The 22,014-nt window shown below is 39.7% G+C and overlaps 1 protein-coding gene across 1 annotated transcript in view; it reads left to right on the forward strand.

The window, feature by feature from the left end:
* Positions 1-22,014, forward strand: part of LOC132404008 (uncharacterized) — a 63,161-nt gene extending 41,147 nt beyond the window's left edge. The window contains exons 4-5 of the mRNA XM_059987943.1: positions 14,791-15,216; positions 22,009-22,014. Coding sequence (XP_059843926.1) covers positions 14,791-15,216; positions 22,009-22,014 — 432 coding nt within the window. The remainder of the gene's footprint in view (positions 1-14,790; positions 15,217-22,008) is intronic.

Genomic DNA, 22,014 nt, shown 5'->3' on the forward strand with positions numbered 1-22,014 from the left:
GAGTTGCAAATGGATGGGAACCAGAGTGCCAGAACAAATAGTGGAGTGGTTGCAGAGAAAGACATTCGTAAGCTTACATACAAAGTCAGAAATCAAAAGATTGAGCATGGTGAGATTAATATTCTGAGCTGTGTATATTTAAATGCATGGAAAATTGAAGGAAAGGGATAAGCTTAGGGCATGGGATCAGCACATGGAATTATGACATTATAGCTATTAGTGAGAGTTGGTTGCAGGAGCAGAAGAACTGGTAGCGCATTGTTCTGGGGTTCTGTTGTTTTAGATGTGATAGAGCAGGAGGGATTAAAGAGATGGCATTAGTCATCAGGGAAAATGTCATGGCAGTGCTCTGTCAGAACAGGCTGGAGAACTCATCTAGTGAGGTTTTATGGGTAGAACTGAAGAATAAAAATTGTTAATAGGATTATATTATGGACCATTCTCAAGTCTGCAGGATTTAGAGGAGCAAATTTGTAGCGAGATTGCAAACTGTTGCAAGAAACATAAGGTTGTGATATTAGGTGATTATAACTTTTCACATATGACTAGGACTCCCATACAGTAAAAGGGCTGGATGGGAAAGAGTTTGTCAACTGTATTCAGGAAAGTTTCCTTAATATAGAAGCCCCAACTAGAGAGAAAATGATACTAGATCTCATATTAGGGAATGAGACAGGACAGGTGACAGGAGTTTGTGTAGGGGATTTATATCTAGTGACCATAACAGTTATGAGGTAATTATGGAAAAGGTTAGATTTGGTCCTCAGGTTGAGATTCTAAATTGGAGTAAGGCCAACTTTGATGGTATCAGAAAGGATCTAGCAAGTACTAAGTACTGAATGGGTCAAAATGTTTTCAGGCAAAGGTGTACTTGGTAAGTGGGAGGCCTTCAAAAGTTAAATTTTGAGAGTGCAGAGTTTGTATGTTCCTGTCAGAATAAAAGGATAACAGATTTAGGGAACCTTGGTTTTTGAGAGCTATTGAAGCCCTGGTTAAGGAAAAGGAGGAGTCGCCTGGCAGGTAGAGGAAAATAGGAACAAAAGAGGTAATTGAGGAGTACAAGAAATCCAAGAGAAAACTTGGGAAGGAAATCAGATGAATTAAGAGATCTGGACCAACTGGAAAAATGGGCTAAAACAAGAAATGGAATTTAATGCAGATGAGTGTGATATGCTACACTTTGGGAGGTCAAACAAGGATAGGTCTTACATGCTAAGTGACAGGGCACTGAGGAGTGCAGTAGAACAGAGCGATCTGGGGATACAGATCTATATTTCTTTGAAATTAGCTTTACAGATGGTGTTTTAAAGAAAGCTTTTAGCACATTGGCCATTATAAATCAATCTATTGATTTATTTTGGGATTTAAGTTGGGATCTTATGTTGAAATTGTATAACACATTAGTGAGGCCTAACTGGGAGTACTTTGCACAACTTTAGTTCACCTAGCTATGGGAGATGTTAATAAGGTTTAAAGAGTGTAGAAAAAATTTACAAGGATGTTACTGGGACTTGATGACCTGAGTTATAGGGCAAGGTTGAATAGGTTAGGACTTTATTCTCTAGAATGTAGAAGATTGAGGGGAGAATTGATAGAAGTATACAAAATTATAAGGGGATAGATAGGGTAAATGCAAGCAGGCTTTCCCACTGAGATTGAGTGAGATTACCACTGGAACCCATGGGTGAAAGGGAAATGTGAAAGGGAAATGTTTAAAGGGAACGAGGGAGGATTTCTTCCTTCAGGGCTTGTTTCTATGCAGTAGTGTTTTATGACAATAAAATTTACAACAAACAGGTTCCAAGATGACACCACTCTTTGCACCTATTTTTGCAAATGCTATTGAGCGACTGTTACCACAAATATGAATGTTATTTATGATGAATTTATATATATGGTATTTCCAATTTTAAAGAACATCAAAAAAATCACAATCTGGAAGTTAGGATTTGGTATTGTGTGTATATAATATTTCAATAATATGAGTGATTTTGTTTATGTATAAATGTGAATTACATACATCACGCTAACACATAATACACGCGCACCTTGCTTAAAGTAAACACAAAGTTAGAACTACATTCCCCAACTCCCACGTCTTCCTTTGAATTAGTTAAATGTTTTGGAATCACAGAAGATAACATTGGCAACGAGGATGGAATTGGAAAGCTCAAACATATCAAGGGTAAAATAATGTCAAGTGAAAATGCCACACCAAAGTTTTGCAAAGCCCATCCGGTGCCTAATACCATCCACAATAAAGTAGCCAGTGAGCTAGATCGCATGGAGGCTGCCAAATTCTTTCCAAGGTTGTGTAGAGCCCATGGGCAATGCCAGTGATCTCAGTAGGCAAGAAGAATGGTTCTGTCAGGATCTGTGGTGATTTTAAGGTTCTAGTAATGAAAGTAGATCAATACCCTCTGCCCAGGATAGAAGATCTCTTTGCAAACCTTTCTGGAGGAAAGCACTCCAGCAAAGTGGACTTAGCTGAGGCCTACTTACAGATGGAGATGGAAAAAGAGTCCAAAATGTTTCTCACCATAAACACTTAACAAAGGGCTTTATCTCTGTTATAGGCTTACTTTTGGAGAGCATCTGTGCCTGCACTCTGACAGAAAGCTATGGACCAGGTGCTGTGAAGTTGTTCAGGCACTCAGTGTTACCTGGATGACAAGGAACAGCTTCAAAACCTCAAGATGGTGTTAAAATGATTAGAAAATTATGGACTTAGATAGAGCACAAAACAATGTGTGAATTCTTTAAACCAAGCATCACTTACTGTGGTCACCCAATTAATGCACAAGAATTCTCAGGTGTGCCGAGAAAATTCAAGCAGTGGTGGATTCCCCAAGGCCAAAGGATGTGTCAGAGCTGCGTTCCTTTTCAGTATTTGTCAACTACTACACCAGGTTCCTGCCAAACCTGGCTATACTGCTCCACCCCTTGAACTCATTACTGGAGATGAGGAAGAAATGGCAATAGACAAAACAGTGTGAGGTGGCTTTCCAAAAGGTAAAGGAAATGGTGATGTCAGACGTTGTACCCACACATTATGATCCACGTTGTCCAATGAAGCTTGCCTGTGATGTCTTGCCTTATAGGTACAGTAACGTCACATGTTATGAAGTGAATGCTCCATTGACTTTGCATCGCGTTCTCTTATTGCTACAGAGAAAAATTACACACAGGTTGACTGAAAAGCTTTGAGTCAGGTTTGGGGTGTAAACCAGTCCCAGTATTATTGTCATTACTTATCATCAAACTGCTGTCCATTGTCAATCCACAGAAGGATGTTCCACTAACAGCAGCATCACGAATGCAGAGATGGGCTCTGTTTCTTGGAGGACAACTACAAGATCAAATTCAAGAGGATGACTAATCATGGAAATGCTGATGGATTGTCTCCTTTACCCTTGGAAAAGGAAGTACAGGAAAAATTTACAAGGAAGATACTCCTCGACGTATTTTCCCCAATGCAAATCAAAAATTTCCCTGTTACAGCAGAGGTGATCTAAAGGGAAACAAGAAAATACTCCATATTGTCTCAGGTCTACATGGACACCCAGAGTAGCTGGAATGTGCAACAGAAACTCCAGTTTCCTATTTTTACCAGCAGCGAGACAAACTTGCCCTTGACGGAGGTTGCCTTATGTGGGGATTGAAGTTGTTGTACCATCCCAGATAAGAGCTAAAGTATTGGAGGAGCTACACGCCGTTCACCTAGGCATGGTTAAAATGAGCGTGTTGGTTTGAAGCTTCTCTGGTGGCCTGGGATAGATCAGCACATCAAAGAGCTTGCCATACACTGTAGGAGATGCCAACATGTCCAGAAGATGCCAAAACCACACCTTTCCATCCCTGGGAATGGTCTGTATTGCCCTGGTGGAGGATTCATGTGGATTTTGCCTGATTTCTTGGTGGAGCAGCCTCCAGGCTTTCAATCAGGCAGCGTAGGGGAGGGGTGTGGTGGGTGCAGTTCTGGACCCTAAAGACGCTCTCCAGATGACTGCATATGCGGGGTTTGATCTGATTACACATCCAGGTGGCCACTGCAACCCGGCCTACGGAAACATGGAGGAAGTAGACAGATTGTCCTGATCATGGGGACAGTTTATAAAATTGCATGTCACTGTAAGAGAACTGACACATCGAACGAATAAAAAATACAATCCATCAATTCATAAAATTACTTCATTCCCCTTTTTCCCTCCCCCAGCCTCATCTTCCTCACCTCATCTCCCTGCACCCTTCCCACCCTGTATTTGGGGCCTGAACTGTCACCACTAGCAATGACATGGTTGAGGGCAATTTGTTTTGGTGTTCAGATGAGGAAGCTGCTGACGTGGGTTTTTAAATAAGTGTATTTGAATAATGATTCTGTTACCAATGTGCACATGAATGTATCAGCAGCACTGGTGTGCTCTTTGTTCTTGCAATAACATCCAGGGTCAACTGATTGCAATTATTGTTTCAGCTATTTTTCTTAAACTCTCTTCACGCCTACTTTATATATTTTTTAAAAAAAATTGGTGTCCTTTTGATTTGTATAATGTTTTCTGAATCTTTGAAGGAAGGAAGATTGTTTTTGTTTGTAAGCTTGCAAGTAAGGTGGTAAGCACTGGAGGGCTGAGCCAGTCGAGGTTCTGTGGTGCTCATCGGGGTGCAATTCAGACTCATAGCTCATTTTGTACCTAACATTGACATAATGAGTGGGAGGAACAAACCCAGAGGTGGTGTGTTTCTGTAATAAAGGCACTGGGATTAATCAGACCATCTGCTGTGTGAAAGGAAAATGCAGAGATTCCTTGACCTCCGCAGGCTCTTGTAACTAACTGGTCTTGTCATTGCATGAAGGTTATTCTCAACACTGCTCCCCACCCCTTCGAAACCTCTCTGGAAAGTTGGTGTCCAGGACTGCTGAAATTCTTCTCTAACTTGCCCATGTTTTTTTGGCATCTGTCAATGGTATTGGAATGTGTTTGTACGCACGGGCTCGAATGCATTTTCCTTTTGCAACATCGGTGATCCATCAATTGTCCAATTGGAATGAAAGCTGGATGTCCTCTCAACAGACTGGGCTCTGTCTGTAAAATATCACAGCAACTCTTGGACAGCCTGCTGGATCGTAATTACACCTCAAAGTCATAATTCAATTGGATCATTCAGGATTTCCTTGCAATTCAGTAGCCCAGAAAAGTACCGTGCAACTATAATAACCAGCATTTTAGAATTCCTACCTTGTCATTTTGTCCAGCTGACTCTTGGTTGCTTCAAGTTAAGTATTACTTGAGGGAAGCCTGCCCCACACTATGAAAACTACCACAGGAATCAACACGGTGCCCAAACTTCTATTTCTATTGCAGCTGAAAGATGTGTACAAGACCAATTTTATGGCTAGTGGGAAATGCTGACGATGCCCCGTTCCTGAAATTCTCATTTCCATTTGTACCAGCTTCCACGGCCAAGCAGCAGCAACCACTGAGTTTTTGAAGCCATTGTTGAAACCACAAGCTGACTCTCTACTTTCCCTTTCCACCATCATTTCCAGACACTTTTCCCCTACTAAATTGGTTTCCTATTTTATTCTCAAAATATACAGTACTTGCTATAATACACTAAAATCTAAACTCCAGAGGGCTTGGCTTCAGTCTCATTATTTATTTTGGTAACTGCATGTAATACCCCCCCCCCCCCCCCCCAATTAGCTATCTTTTCCCCAGTGGATCTGTGTTTATAGATTCAGAGAGAGAGAGAGAGAGAGAGAGAGAGACCTAGAGACCTATATGTATGAACAATTGAGGCCCTTATAGCAGGCCCCCCTCCACTCAGCTGATGAATCTAAAGGAAGAGCAGGAGTTGCTGTCAGCTTTGAAAAAAGGACTGCCTCAAAGACCCCATCTCTAGATTTTTCTTCAGAGTTTGCTCCTGAAGCCTTCCCCGTGAGTGGGTATAGCTGCAAGTCAGCGGAGGTTTGAGATGAGAGTTTTCCTTCTCCTAGATGAGCTACCAATCACGGCTGATGAGCCCCATTTGCCCAAAGTGACTTGGTTTTAAGGTGATATGAATCTGCCTTCTCCCCTTCTCCTGACAGTAGAAAGGGTTTCACTGGGCTTAGTAGCTAAGCCACATGTGAAGAGCAGGAGCTGGATTCGGGCATCGGAGGTACCCACCATTGAAAACATTTAATAAGTAGTGGGAGCTTACCCCGCTACCTCCCCCAGGCCCTAAAGACATTAAGGAACTGTTTGAGTAAAGACCTCACCCCAAGAACTTCGTTCCAGAGCTCTTCAGGTTCAGACCCTGTCTTAATTACAGACAGGAGGGGGAGATTAGGTTCTTGATATCCTTTGTGGAGTCCCATGCATGGGGCTGGGGGAGACAAGATAGGACTGTGATTATACCTTTCACCTCTGTTCCTGCTCATCTCTTCCAGTGAGTGAGAGCCTTTCTGAATAACTAGCAGAGAAAATTTGGAAGAAGTGGGACTGAAATGTTGGTGGGTGAGGTGGGGAGGACATGATTATTTCCTATTTTGACGGAGTCTAAGACTAGAGGCCACAGTCTCAGAATACAAGGACATCCTTTCAGAACAGGGTTCAAGAGGAGTTTCTTTAGCCACAGTGCGATGAATCTGGGAATTCATTGCCACAGACCACTGTGGAGGGCAAGTTACTGGGTATATTTAAAGCAGAGTTTGATAGGCTCTTGATTAGGCAGGGCATAAAGGTTACCAGCAGAAGGTAGGAGAACGGGGCTGGGAGGGATAATAAATCAGCTTGGTGGAACAGACTCAATGGGCCAAATGGCTTCATTCTGCTCCTGTGCCTTATGGCCCTGTGGTAATAATAGATGTAACTGCACAATGGCCAGAAGTATTCCCAATAGCCTCCACTACAGCCTTGCACACTGTTGATGTGTTGAGGATCTTTTTGCAAGGACTAGTGTTCCAGAACACTTAGTCAGTGACAATAGACCACAGTTTGAATCATTCCTAAAAAAAAAATATAATATGATATATTACATCTGCACCGTACTATCCAGCTGCAACGGCTTGGTGGAAAGGTTTGTCCAGAGTCTAAGGAATGCACTGCGACCAATGTCAGCAGAACGTACTACACAAACACTGAACCAGAAACTCACCCATTTCCTCCTTGCATATCACAATGCAACACACTCCACGACCAACAACTCACCAGCTCTGCTGTTCCTGGCTCATCCCTTGCGTTTACGCTTGGATCTCCTCAAACCCAATCACAGGAGGGCAATGAAGGACAAACAGCTGAGAAAAATTGAAGGCTCCTCAAGCAAAGAGGTTCGATGTCTCGCTTCTAGCCAAGCAGTCCTGATGAGGGACTACGGAGGTGGTCAAAAGTAGGTACTTGGAAGGATTAAGGACAGAACTGGACACTCTCCTACACAGTGCATCTGATATCATCTGGAGAACTCATATTGATCAGTTGAGGAGAGGAGAGTCAGTTGTTAGAGAAAGCTGGCTACTGCTATCAATGATTTCCTACAGTCTGAGTCAAGTCCCACAACCACCATGGAGGCTGCGGAACCTGAGATTGTTTCACAGCCACAAATTTTATCTGCCATAGAGTGGTCTTCCTTGTCAGAAAAGACCTCATCCCACTAAAGTAAGAAATCCTCTGGCGATCAAATCCTTAAGCCTAAATGGAACAATTGAAAAATATCTATGACTGTATGACAGCTGTATTATATAGTATATTGTGTAAATAGTTAAGATGCATTCTATATTGAATTGGAGTTTATAACTATGCAGGGAGGAAGGTTGCATATTTAATATTAAAGTTTAATATTTCAGTAATTTTGTATATATATTGTTTGATTCATCATTCTTGTTTATGTAAATAATTCAGTATGGGTTATATGTATAAATATATGAATTGCATAAATCATCACACTATCATGTGATATTTGCACACCTTGCTTAAAGTAAACAAGGTTAGATCCACACTCCCAGACTCCTGTGCCTTCCTTTGAATTAGTTTAATGTTTATGTTACAAAATATAACAGGTACCAGAGCCTAGTGAACTAGGGGTTGCATGACATTCATTTCTACCTTGTAGTGATTCAAAAGCTAAATGAAAGCATACTTAAAATAACAAACTGAATTGATAAGTCTCTTGAGATCTTTCTAGAATTCAGTACATCACAAACATGCGGTCAGATCTCTGTTGTAGAACCAGTACTCTGCTGGCATTAAAATGAATATATTATCATAATGTAATTAGCACTAAGACCCATAATCTATGACCTATAGCTTTCAGAACTTTACATTTTAAAAAGTCCAATGAATTAATTTTCAAATTATTTTGGACAAATTGTTGAATATTCTATCAACAATTTTATAAATCTAAAGGACATAAAAATAACATTGGAGCACAGAGTCAATGTGCAAATCCCAGCAGCACTCAAATTCAGAATCAATCCTGAGTCTCTGGGCTTGTGAGGTAGCAATGTTATTGTGCTAACATGCTATGCAAATTTACTATTGAAGGATCATATGGTGTTTTAAAATTATTCAGCCAAATTGTTAACTGCTCTTAAATGTTGCAATCAATTTTAATACAAACCCAACTAAATATAACTAAATGTAACCTCTTTATCTAATCTTTAAACTATACTTCGATTATTTGGTTTATGTAAAGGCAGTACATTAAATAAGTACATTTTTATACTTCCCTCACAAAATATTCACCTTGGTACGTTTGTCACTAATCCACACGTTTTATTGTATCATTGTACACGTGCAGTTGATTTTAAAATGACAAAATCAATTCATCAAGGTCAAGGAGATCAAATTTCAGGATCTTTTGTTGTCAGTATCAGTTAGTAGATGAATGGTGCCTCTGAAGGAGCAACTGTGTCACTGTCAATCCTGCAATCACCATTCACTGTGAGTCAATACTGTTATGCCCACCATTGCAAAGGTTAACATCTTTGTTTCATTGGTTAAGGGCAAAGGGTGGCTTAGATGCATATAGAAGAAGCAACTGCAGAATAGTACTCCCTTTATATTATCCTAACAATATCCCTCAAGAAAGGGCATGTGAACTCTGTTATATTACTGTTCTCCATGTATCAAAAACCATGCAAGAAAGAATCAACTCTTGTATTACTAAACTAAGTAACTGAGTCCGATAAAGTGACCCTAATCTACTTACATTGATTTTAGTGAGGAACCTTTTGTCAATGGTAGTAGAATGGAATGTTGCCTGACTAGCTCTGACAATAAGGGTCCTCATAGTACTCAGACATTAATGATGTGGAAAAGGCTTATAAAATTATAGTTGATAAACTTTATTCCAGTTCCTGGATTTTATCTGGGATAAAGTTTAAGGTAACCTTCACCAGTTTCTAACCACTCCTTCAAACTGGTTTGACTGCTCTTTTTCTTTTAGCCAAGAATGCTTCCTGCCTCACGTTTCACAATTCTGCAGCAGAGTGCACTCCTCTCACTTTTAGATCTTGCAGTGACCTTTAGTCTTTACTATTGTTCCTTCTTTCTAAATCTCTTAAATCCTTTAACCTTCATGCCTTCTGAATCTCATACTCTTTTCCCCAAAGTACTTGTTGACTCCAAACGGGCCGACCTACACACATTTCCAAACATGGAAGACCATCCGACCAGGGAACTTTAGATTTTAAGTCACGTTAATAAAGAGCAAATTTCAACCTAGTATCTGTTTTCTGCATTTTGAGTTCACATTCAGCTACACAATAGACTACAAAGAAAACCATTTATATCACATGCTCAGTGACAGTGTCCATTACTCATAATTTATTTATCAGCTATGTAATTACCCTAATCTTGATTACCATTTAGTCACAGCTAATGTTTGTCATGGTTCAGAGGCCCTACACCTCTTCCTCCAATTGTCTTGCTAAAGCAATAAAATAAACATCTCCATACTGGTCACTTCATCTGAAACAAGTAGATATAGAGGATAGAGATAAATTAAAATTGAAAATTTATTGCTCATAATAGCGTACTGATCTTAATGAATTGAATGCTTGTAAGCAAATGTTTCTTTAATGCAATTTTCAATCGCGGTCAATTAATGAAGCCATTAGCTCTTAAATTTTACACAATAGGTTAAAGAGTCCTGGCCCACCTGCTGAAAAATCACATCAAGGTTTATATTATAAACTTACCTGAGTTTACATCCTCAAAGCAACACACAAAATACTGGAAGAACTCAGCAGTCCAGGCAGCATTCAGCAGGCCTGCTGAAGGGTCTCAGCTTGAAAATTCGACTGTGTTTTTCTTCCCCATAGATGCTGGCTGGCCTGCTGAGTTCCTCCAGCATTTTGTGCACATTGCTTGGATTTCCAGCACCTGCAGATCTTCTCTTGTTTGTGATTAAAGATTAAATCCTCATAGTTCTGGGCTCAATGTTGTTTTATTGCATTTCCATTGAGAATACAACTTTAAGGATTTTTTCTCATTTAATTCCTCTCAATGTTCTATGACTCTTAGCACAGAAACAAGCCATTTGGCCCATTCGGTTGTTTCCAAACTATTTTCGTGGCCCCATCAACCTGCACCCAAACCTTTGCCTTCCGTACCCCTCCCATCTATGTATCTATCCAAATTTCTCTTAAATGTTGAAATCGAACCTGTATCCACCACTTCTGCTGGCAGTCTGTTCTGCACTCTCAACCATCCTCTGACAGAATTTACCCCTCATGTTCCCCTTAATTATTTCACCTTTCATCCTTAACACACAACTTCTAGTTCTAGTCTGTACCCAGCCTCAGTGGAAAAAACATGCTTGCACTTACTCTATCTATACTCCTCAATTTTCTATTTCTCCATCAAATCTCACCTCCTTCTCGTATGCTCTAGGACAGGCATGGGCAAACTACGGCCCGCGGGCCATATGCGGCCCGTTAAGCTTTTTAATCCGGCCCGCAGAACTTGATGAAATTATATTAATAAACCTTGTTAACGTTTTTTCCCCGCAATTCTGGCGTTTTCCCAATAGATGACGCACTCTATATACATTTGTGGCGACCCATTTCCTGGCACATCCGAACCGGTTCACAATTAGCCAGCGTTCCGGCTAAGGGAGATAGCCTGCGGGTATTTGCGAGCACAGAGCTTTGGAGCCTCTGCGCCACGGGGGGCAGGTTGAGGGAGGCTTAAAAGTGAGGCTGGGGATTTCAAATCAAGTTTTTTGCTTTGACTGCAGTTACCGACTCCGTGTCGTAATTTTAGCGCTGCATGTAGCACACCGCTACACATTGACCTTTGTTGAGGTGCAGCGTATTACTCCACATTTGCGCTTTACTCTTTGTTCGGCTCGACCTATTTGTGTGAACAGCCGTTCAGCGTCATGAACATCAACAAAGCCAGCCACAGATCCAAGTTAACTGACCAACACCTCAGATCCATCCTGAGAATCGCCACAACAAAACTAAATCCAGACTTTGATGCGCTGGCTAAAAAGGGAGACCAACAACACTGTTCCCACTGAAATTAAAAATAAGTTTCTTCGTTGTGTTATGTAAAAAATGCATTTGAAAATATTTTTTTCAATAAGCCTTACATGTTACATGTCATTTCTGTAAAGTGATGGACATGAGTAGTGCGCAGGTGCACGTACGTTCTGAAAATAAAAAATGCGCTCCAGATCAAATAACGCGCTCCGCATATTGGCACGCTGTCACTGTTCTGTCTTTGTGCTGGTCGTTGTTGAGTTTTGGCACAGGGGACAATTGAATAAGAAGGAGCAGGACAAGTAGACCTGCATCTCCTACCGTTTTTGAAATAAAGACAGTCAGGAGGAGAGTGATGATGATAATATCTTGAAGGATAACAGAATTTTCAGTGCTTTAAAATAATAACTGTTACTATTAAAAAAGCTGCATTTTATTCATTTAATTTTCAGTGTTTTAAAAATCATTTCAATAAATAGCTAAATACCATGGGACTTCAAAGGCAGATATTTTGTTGTAATGCATTTGTTCATTTTCAATTGAAATTAAAGCACATGTTTTCTACATACCCCATGATATTTTATTTTCTCTTATGAGGTGTATTACCAAAACACTCCGCCCATCTGCTCCTGGTCCGGCCCCCCTGTCAAATTTTAGAACCCTTTGTGGCCCACAAGTCAAAAAGTTTGCCCACCCCTGCTCTAGGAAATAAAGTACTAGCCTATTCAACCTTTCTCTATAATTCAGGTCATCAAGTTGCAGCAACATCCTCGTAAATTTTTTCTGCACTCTTTCAATCTTATTACTATCTCTCCTCCCCATTTCTCAGCTGGTAAATTGGATTAAACATTATAACTCACTGCAAGAATGTGGGCACAACATTTGGAGTAAGAGAAATAAAATGCAATGAACATTTTTAATACAAGTCAGGTATTGCATGGTGTACATATACTGCATCTTCAATTGATGTATTTTTCAAAACCAGCAGGAGACCTTGTTGATTTAAGTGTGAATTAGCAATGTGATATTGGGTAGTGGTGCTGCATGAGTGCTTGCATAAAGTTTCCAATTGCCTAAATATTCTTGGCAACAACATGACAGCTTTAGGGGAGATTAAAACTACAGAGCCACAACTACAGATATCATACCTCTCACACATGAACAGATAAATGAGCAGAGTTAGGCTACTAAACCCCTTGAGCTTGCTATGCTCTTTAATAAGATCATGCTGATCTGATTGTAAACACAAATGCACATTCCTGTTATCCAGTGGTAGTATTCCACCCTAATCCTTTTACCAATCACTGTTTTAAAATACTGAAAGAATGTGCTTCCTTTGCATTTTTAATCATTCCAAAGATTCATGCTCCTAAGGGGAAATACAATTACTTCACCTTAATTGGACAACCAATTAATAATATGTAATGAACAGGATTTGATAAGCGATCTTGCAGTAAAGGAGCCATTAGGAGGTAGTGATCATAATATGATAAGTTTTTATCTGCAATTTGAGAAGGATAAGGGCAGCTCGGAGGTGCCAGTGTTACAGTTGAACAGGGGAAACTATGGAGCCATGAGGGAGGAGCTGGCCAAAGTTGACTGGACAGATAGCCTAGCAGAAAAGACAGTGGAACAGCAATGGCAGGTATTCTTGGGAATAATGCACAAGGTGCAAAATCAGTTCATCCCCCAGAGAAGGAAGGATTCAAAGGGGGGAAAGGGGCCACAGTGGTTGACAAAGAAAGTCAGAGATTGCATAGCATTAAAAAGAAAGGAAGTATGACAGAGCTAAGGTGAGTGGGAGGACATATGATTGGGAAGTTTTTAAGGAACAACAGAACTTAACTAAAAAGACAATACGTGGGTAAATTTGGAATGCAATGAAGTAAAGGGATATTCTTTATTCTCTGTTCTTGGTTCTTCTCTTCCTGCTGATTTAGTTAAATTTAATAAACAGATATCTAATCCTGTTATTAAACACACATTATGAATTTGGTTTCAATTTCGGAAATTCTTTACTTTGAAAAACTTTGTGCTTGATAGCCCTATTTTATTTAATTTTTTCTTTAAACCTTCCTTGACAGATCAAGCCTTTAGCATATGGAAAAGGAAAGGTATAAAATGTTTTCGTGACCTTTTTTTTGAAGGTACTTTGATGTCTTTTGACCAACTTTCCAATAAATTTAAATTACCTAAATCTAATTTCTTCAGATATTTACAAATTAGAAATTTTTTACATAAAGTTTTACCATCTTTTCCCAACTCAACTTCAACGGATTTCTCAGATTTGATTTTTACCTTAAATCCTTGTCAGAAGGGATTAGTTGCTTTTATTTACAACATGATTATGAAGATACAACCAGAAATGTCTGATAGAATTAAACAACAATGGGAAAAAGAACTTCGCTACAATATACCAACAGATAAATGGGAAAAAATTTTACAAATGGTTAATTCTTCTTCTATATGTGCTAAACATGCTTTAATACAATTTAAAATTGTACATAGAGCTTATATGTCTAAAGATAAACTTGCTCAATTTTATTCTCATATTAACCCTCAATGTGATAGATGTCATTCAGAAGTGGCTTCACTGACCCATATGTTTTGGTCATGTCCTACTTTACATAATTATTGGAAGGACATATTCGTTACCATTTCCTCAATTTGGAACATTGATTTACAACCTAACTTTATTACTGCAATCTTTGGTATACCAAATGAGGATGGTAATCAGTTTTCTCCTTCAATCAGACGAATGATTGCTTTTGTAACATTAATGGCCAGAAGGTCTATATTACAAAATTGGAAAGAAGTAAACCCTCCTACCACGTCTCAGTGGCTTTTTCAAACTATTTCTTATCTGAGTTTGGAAAACATTAGGAGCACAATTTTTGACTCGTCAATTAAATTTGAAGAAACTTGGGGACCGTTCATCCGACATTTTCATGTGAATTAATTTGGCCTTTCCCAGACCTCTTTGTTTATTCTTGTTCAGGTATGGAGTTCCGGAGTTCTTTGACACTATCATATACTTATAAACTGTTATTATTGCCCATGTTAGTTTTAGTTTAGTGCTTGTTTCATATATATATTTTCTTTCACACATTTTTAATTTTTTTTTCTTTTTCTTTTGATGATTAGTTTTGTTTTTTTCATATATAATTATATAGACTTGATTGATTAATGTACTTTTTTGTTGTTGATGTTTAATAGGATATTATTATCCTATTATTAATGTAATCTTAAGTCTATTGTATTCATAACCTATTCATTATTTTGTTATGTTTTTTTTATATATTTATATGAAACTCAATAAAAAGATTGAAAAAGAAAGAAAAAAGAAAGAAAAGACAATACGGGGAGAAAAAATGAGGTACGAACGCAAGCTAGCCTGGAATATAAAGGAAGATAGCAAAAGCTTTTTTAGGTACGCGAAGAGAAAGAAGATAGTTAAGAACAATGTTGGGCCCTTGAAGAATGAATTAGGTGAAATTGTTATGGGAAACCGAGAAATGGCAGAAGAATTTAATGAGTACTTTAGATCTGTTTTCAATAAGGAAGACACAAGCAATCTCCCAGATGTATGGATGGGCCAAGGACATAGGGTAACAGAGGAAATGAAACAGATTGACATTAGGAAGGAAATGGTGATGAGAAGACTGATGGGACTGAAGGCTGACAAATCCTCAGGTCCAGATGGTCTGCATCCTAGGGCACTAAAGGAGGTGACCCTGGAAATTGCGGATGCATTGGTAATCATTTTCCAATGTTCCTTAGATTCAGGATCAGTTCCTGAGGATTGGAGAATGGCTAATGTTATCCCACTTTTTAAGAAAGGAGAGAGGGAGAAAACAGAGAACTATCGACCTGTCAGCCTGACATTGGTGGTGGGGAAGATGCTAGAGTCCATTATTAAGGATGAAATAGTGGCATATCTAGATAGCAGTGATAGGATTGGGCCGAGCCAGCATGGATTTATCAAGGGTAAATCAAGCTTGACTAATCTGTTGGAGTTTTTCGAGGATGTAACCAGGAAGTTAGACAGGGGAGATCCAGTGGATGTAGTGTACCTCGATTTTCAGGAGGCATTTGATAAGGTCCCACATTGGAGATTGGTGGGTAAAATCAGGGTATAGGGGGGGGGGAAGACATTGACATGGATAGAAAACTGGTTGGCAGATAGAAAGCAAAGGGTAGCGGTGAATGGGTGTTTCTCAGAATGGCAGGTGGTGACTAGTGGGGTGCCCCAGGGCTCGGTATTGGGACCACAGCTGTTTACAATTTATGTCAACGATTTGGATGAAGGCATTGAAAATAACATCAGCAAATTTGCTGATGATACTAAGCTGGGTGGCAGTGTGACATGTGATGAGGATGTTAGAAGAATTCAGGGTGACTTGGATAGGCTGGGTGAGTGGGCAGATACTTGGCAGATGACGTTTAATGTGAATAAGTGTGAGGTTATCCACTTTGGGAGTAAGCACAGGAAGGCAGATTATTATCTGAATGGTGTAGAGTTAGGTAAGGGAGAAATACAAAGAGATCTAGGAGTCCTTGTTCATCAGTCACTGAAGGTGAATGAGCAAGTGCAGCAGGCAGTGAAGAAGGCTAATGGAATGTTGGCCTTTATTACAAAGGGAATTGAGTACAAGAGCAAGGAAATCCTCTTGCATTTGTACAGGGCCCTGGTGAGACCACACCTGGAGTATTGTGTACAGTTTTGGTCTCCAGGGTTAAGGAAGGACATCCTGGCTGTAGAGGAAGTGCAGCGTAGATTCACAAGGTTAATTCCTGGGATGTTTGGACTGTCTTACGCAGAAAGGTTAGAGAGACTGGGCTTGTACACGCTGGAATTAAGGAGATTGAGAGGGGATCTGATTGAAACATGTAAGATTATTAAGGGATTGGACAAGATAGAGGCAGGAAATATGTTCCAGATGCTGGGAGAGTCCAGTACCAGAGGGCATGGTTTGAGAATAAGGGGTAGGTCATTTAGGACAGAGATAAGGAAAAACTTCTTCTCCCAGAGAGTTGTGGGGGTCTGGAATGCACTGCCTCAGAAGATAGTGGAGGCCAATTTGCTGGATGCTTTCAAGAAGGAGCTAGATAGGTATCTTATGGATAGGGGAATTAAGGGATATGGGGACAAGGCAGGAACTGGGTATTGATAGTAGTTGATCAGCCATGATCTCAAAATGGCAGTGCAGGCTCGAAGGGCCGAATGGTCTACTTCTGCACCTATTGTCTATTGTCTAACCCCTTATCTTCAGTTACCCCAAATTTTGGATTCTCCCATGAGGAATTATCCTCCCCACATCCATCTTGTCAGCATAATTCAGGAACTTTGATATTTCAATCAAATTGCCTTATACTCCTCTAAATTTCAACAGATACAAACCGCTTGTCCAGTCTTTTCTCATTAGGCAAATAGCCCATTCCAGGTTCAAGCCTGCTCCCATAATACTCTCTAAACTGGCCATCCAGGTGAAGCTATTCACCTCCAGATCCTCCAACTTCATCCACTATATTTGGTGCTTACAATGTTGTCCCTTCTGCATCAATTAGACCAGGGATTCCCAACCTTTTTTTATACCATGGACCAATACCATTAAGCATGGACTCAAGGTTTATAACCCCTGAACAGATTAGGTGACTGTTTTGTCCTCAACAGTCATCCTAAGCCTGTAATGGAACGTAATTTTACCTTCCACTCCCACACAATCCTATCTTTTGTGACAATGGAGAAGGCAGGTGATGAAGTCAAACACAAACAGAATGCCTCATATTCTACACAGGATATCAAGAACCTGATGGTATGAATATTGAATTTCCATATTTCAGGTAATCCACATGTCCTTTCTTACCACTGCCAGTCCACCTAGGCTTTTTCCCTTTTGTTCAGCTTAACCCCTCATTGTAACCCAGATTTGTTACTTTCCCCTCCCTTATCTAGTTCCAACTGTTCATTATCCCTTCCTTACCTGGTTCCACATTCCCTTCTGGACTATTACTACTTTCCTTTCCCCAACAACCCAATTAATTCATATTCTATTCTTATTTATTTCCACCCATCACTAACCCGGCTTTTACCTCAAAATTCCCTTCTTTCCCCCCCCCCAAAAAAAAACCTGGCTTCATTTTCCCATCATCCCCCAGCTCACATGGTTTCCCTTGTCTGTCATTATCCTTCCTTCTCACCTCTTTATGCTGGCTATCTTCCCTCCACACTGTCAGCCCTGATGCAGGGTCCTGACACAAAATGTCAGCTTTTCCTTTACTTCAAAATCCCTTTGCTTCCATCAGTGCTGCTTGACCCATTGAGTAACTCCAGTCATCTGCTTTTTTTAAAAAAAACTCTGAATTTCAACATAAGTGTTAGCAGTTTTCCTCATATAAAACCATTACTTTCCGTACGTGGTCACTCCAATATCTTATCCAACTGGAGCACAATCTGCCTGTTTTTGTAGATGACTTCCAGACCAAAAAGCAATAATGTTCTCTTACTTCCCAAACACTTGCTGCAGCTGCATACCAGCTTTGTGTGAACAATGCATCAGGACACCAGGATTCCTCTGCATTGCAAAATTCTGCGTTCACACAACTTTTCAATCAATTTCACATTTTCCACATTATTCTCCATTTGCCAGATGGTTTCACTCTTAACCCATCTATAATACTTCATACACTTAACTGATTGCATCACAGCCAGGTATGGGAAAACCAGTGCCCTTGTATGAAAAAGCCTACAAAAAGTAGTGGACATGGCCGAGTACATCACAGGTAAAGCCCTTTCCACTAACTAGTGAGCTCATCTATCCTGAGCAACGTTGCAGGAAAGCAGCATCCATCATCAAGAACCACTACCACCTTCCCGGGTCATCCTCTCTTCTCACTGCTGACATCAGGAAGGAGGTAGAGACCCACACCACCAGGGTTGGAAACAGTTGTTACCCTTCAACCATCAGGCTCTTGAACCAGAGGGGATAACGTCACTCAACTTCACTCACCCCCTCACTGAACTGGACTCACTTCCAAGGACTCTTCATCGCACAATCTCGATATCTATTGCTTATTTCTCTCTCTCCCCTTCTCTTTTTTGCATTTGCACAGTTTTTTTTGCATATTGGTTGTTTGTCCATACTATTAGATGTAGTCTTTCATTCATTCTATTGTGCTTCATGTATTTACAGTGATTGCCCACAAGAAAATGAATCTGTGTTGTACATGGTGACTTACATTACTTTGATAAATTTACTTTGAACTCTGATTCTGCATCCTCATTGCCTCTTTACAATTTTCTTTCTTAATTTATTTTATAACCTCCGAGGATGTCCTGCAACCATTCCCTGAAAATCTTCATTTCAGCCATTTACATAAATTATAAAAATATCAGCGCCTATTGCTGATCTCTGCAATACTTAATGTTTTGGTAGTTGATTTCCTAAAAAGACAAAAACTTTCAGAATTAAAATTTGTCTGAACTGACTGAGATTTAAGACATAAAACAGAACAGTACAGCACAGGAACAGGCCCTTCTGCCCTCAATGTCTGTGTTGACCATAATCTTAATTTAAATTACACATCAGCAGACACCACCTCCCCTAGCAGCACATTCCAGGCATTTACCACTCTGTAAACAAAGAAGCCTCAAATCTCTTAAATTTCACTACCTGTATGTATAATCTATATTTTCATTTATATTTATCATTATTATTGTTATGAGCAGAGAGACAACATCTGCCGGAAGTAAATTCCTTGTATGTGCACAGGTACTTGGCGATTAAAGTCTGATTCTGATTCTGATTCTCACCTTCAAACTTTACACTCTGGTATTTGACCGTTCCATCCTGGGAAAAAGACTGACCCTCATAACATTCTAGAGGACACAATCCCAGTTTGTCCAAACTCTCCTTATAGCCTCTACTCCAGTCAACATTCTGGTGTATCTCTTCTGCACCTTTTCTAAAGCCCCCACATCCATCCTGTATTGCAGCTATCAGAACTGCACACAGTCACCCGGAATGTACACTCAAGCAAACTCAAAGGGCATATTTTCATTAGCACTACAAACTCTGCATGGTTCTACAAGTAAAATACTGCAGTGTTAATAACCTGCAATATTAGAAATGCCATAATTACTGAAAAGGTCAGGCAATACCTTTGGAGAAGGACAAAATTAACATTCCCAATTACTGACTTTATATAAAGAACTTTGAGAGTGAACCAACATTAACTTTAAAGGAGAATAACTGGGGTGCAAAACATAAAACAAGATTCTGCAGGTGCTGGAAACAAACAAAATCCTGGAGGAACCCAGCAGGTCAGTTAGCATCTATGGAAAGGAATAAACAGTTGACATTGAGCAACTTTGATCTGTCTGCTACAAAAGGCAGGATTTCCCAGTGGCCACTCATTTTGATTCAACTTCCTATTCTGACATGTCAGCCCTCCTCCTCCTCTATGGTCATAATGAGGCCACACTCAGGTTGGAGGAGTAATATTCCATCTGGTTATCTCCAACCTGATGGCATAAACATTGATTTCTCAAACTTCTGCTAATTTTTTATCTTCCACCTTCTCTTTTTTTCCCCATTCAGGTTCCCCTCTTACCCATTCTCTTTTCCTCACCTGCCCATCACGTCCCTCTGGTACCCCTCCTTCCCTTTCTCTTATGGTCCACTGTTCTCTCCCATCAGATTCTTTCTTCAGTCCTTTACCTCTTCTGCCCATCTTCTCCCAGTTTCTTACTTTATCCCCCTTCCCCCTCAAATGGTTTTGACTATCACCTGCCAGTTTGTCCAACTCTGCCTCCCCCCCATCAAGCTTCTTATTCTGGCTTCTTCCCCCTTCCAAACTTGATCTGAAATATTGACTGTTTATTCTTCTCTATTGATGCTGCCTGTCTCATTGAGTTACTCCAGCATTTTGTGTTACTGAATAACTGCGGTGGGTGGAAGGGGGTGGTATCTGTCCCTCTCCATTTTTTCCCCAGAAACTTCATTTCTAAAGCTCATTTAACTTTGCATGTTCTGATAAAGGTTTACAGATTGAAATGCTAGATGTGGCCTAACCTGATAATGTACTCCCATCATTTGTTTTTGCATGACTTTCATAGTTATGGTTACCTACCATCTGTTTCTAATTTTGATAAAGAGTAGATATTCAATAATTATGGTTCCTCTACAATATATTTTATACCTTGTTTTCTGTTTCTAATATTCAATAAAATATTCATGCTTTTATTAATGTTTTTACTCAAACGCTCAACATTACAGTGCCTTTTTGAGCATAAAATGGGTGGAACCACAATAACTTTCCCAGTAGAATGGCCTTTGCCCAATTTATGTGCATGTTGTGTTCAGCTTGGCCTTTTTGGGCTTTTTTTGGGGTAGCCATAGCAACAGCTTGAAATGAAAGCAAGCCTCAACAGCACTGCAGAACCAACTCAAAAATTTCAGTAACCTCCATGAAAGGGAGTAATGTTACATTGGAAACAAAGTAGTGCTGCTGCAAAAAAAAACTTGATATAGAGGGAATCCAGAGCAATTTTCCCACTTGTCTTATCCTGGTTGAATTCAAAGTCGATAAAAATCACAACAATTACTCCAAGGATTCAAGTAGTTTAATTTTAAACACACTGAAAATAGATTGATTTAAATCAGAAAATAAATTCTCAGCATGATCTGTCTCCCTCTTTTGCTAAAATAATTAGCAGTCATCACCTCATGATAATGGTTGACTGAGAGGAAGTAAATTTCTTTATTCAGAATCCTCGGAATTCTTCACCCAGAAACCTTGGCTACTGCATCAATAGACCTTGGTTCTAAGAGAATCATGCAATATGTGGTAGGGTGGGAAAATGGAGTTTTTGTATTAGTTCATCCTTGATTGGACTGAACCAGAAATCTGGCATGCTCCTGCTCCCCATTCTTAGGTTCTTGTGACCATGTCAGATTATTAAAATTTTTAAAAAAACAAAATCACAGAATCAGCAAGGTCATTGTCTGGAAACTCTAAGTTTTCCCTCATCACAGACACTGTCCACTTTGTTGAATACTCCCAAGAGTTTCTGTTTTTATTTCTGATTTCCAGCATCTGCAGTATTTTGCTTTTGTTTTTGCTTAGTTCCCAGTCCTTTCTAGAGACTTTATTTCACTTACTGATTTTACTATTGGTGTGAATTTGATATCTCCCTTTTCACCGGGACTTGCACTCATGTTGTTGGCCAGCATTTCAAATCACAGGAAGCAAGTGATAGCAGGCTGGACAATTTGTCCAAATTTATATTTTCCAAAATGCCTCCAATCTCTAACACCGTAACACATATGAAGCTTCAACGTTTTTCCTGTTCATATGACTACAGAGATAGATTGTGCAAGTGATTGCTAAATTTCAAAGAAATTTACAAAAGTCATACCTCTGTGCAGAACATGAAGCAAAATTTCATATTACATACCTGTAATGATCATTTAGAGAAGCAACTCCAATCAATTCCTCTCCCAAGAATTCTGTTGACTCTTTCTCTATTATTCTAATAGGTTTAG

Source organism: Hypanus sabinus, chromosome 2 (genome assembly GCF_030144855.1).
Source record: "Hypanus sabinus isolate sHypSab1 chromosome 2, sHypSab1.hap1, whole genome shotgun sequence".
In the NCBI taxonomy this organism is placed as follows: Eukaryota; Metazoa; Chordata; class Chondrichthyes; order Myliobatiformes; family Dasyatidae; genus Hypanus; species Hypanus sabinus.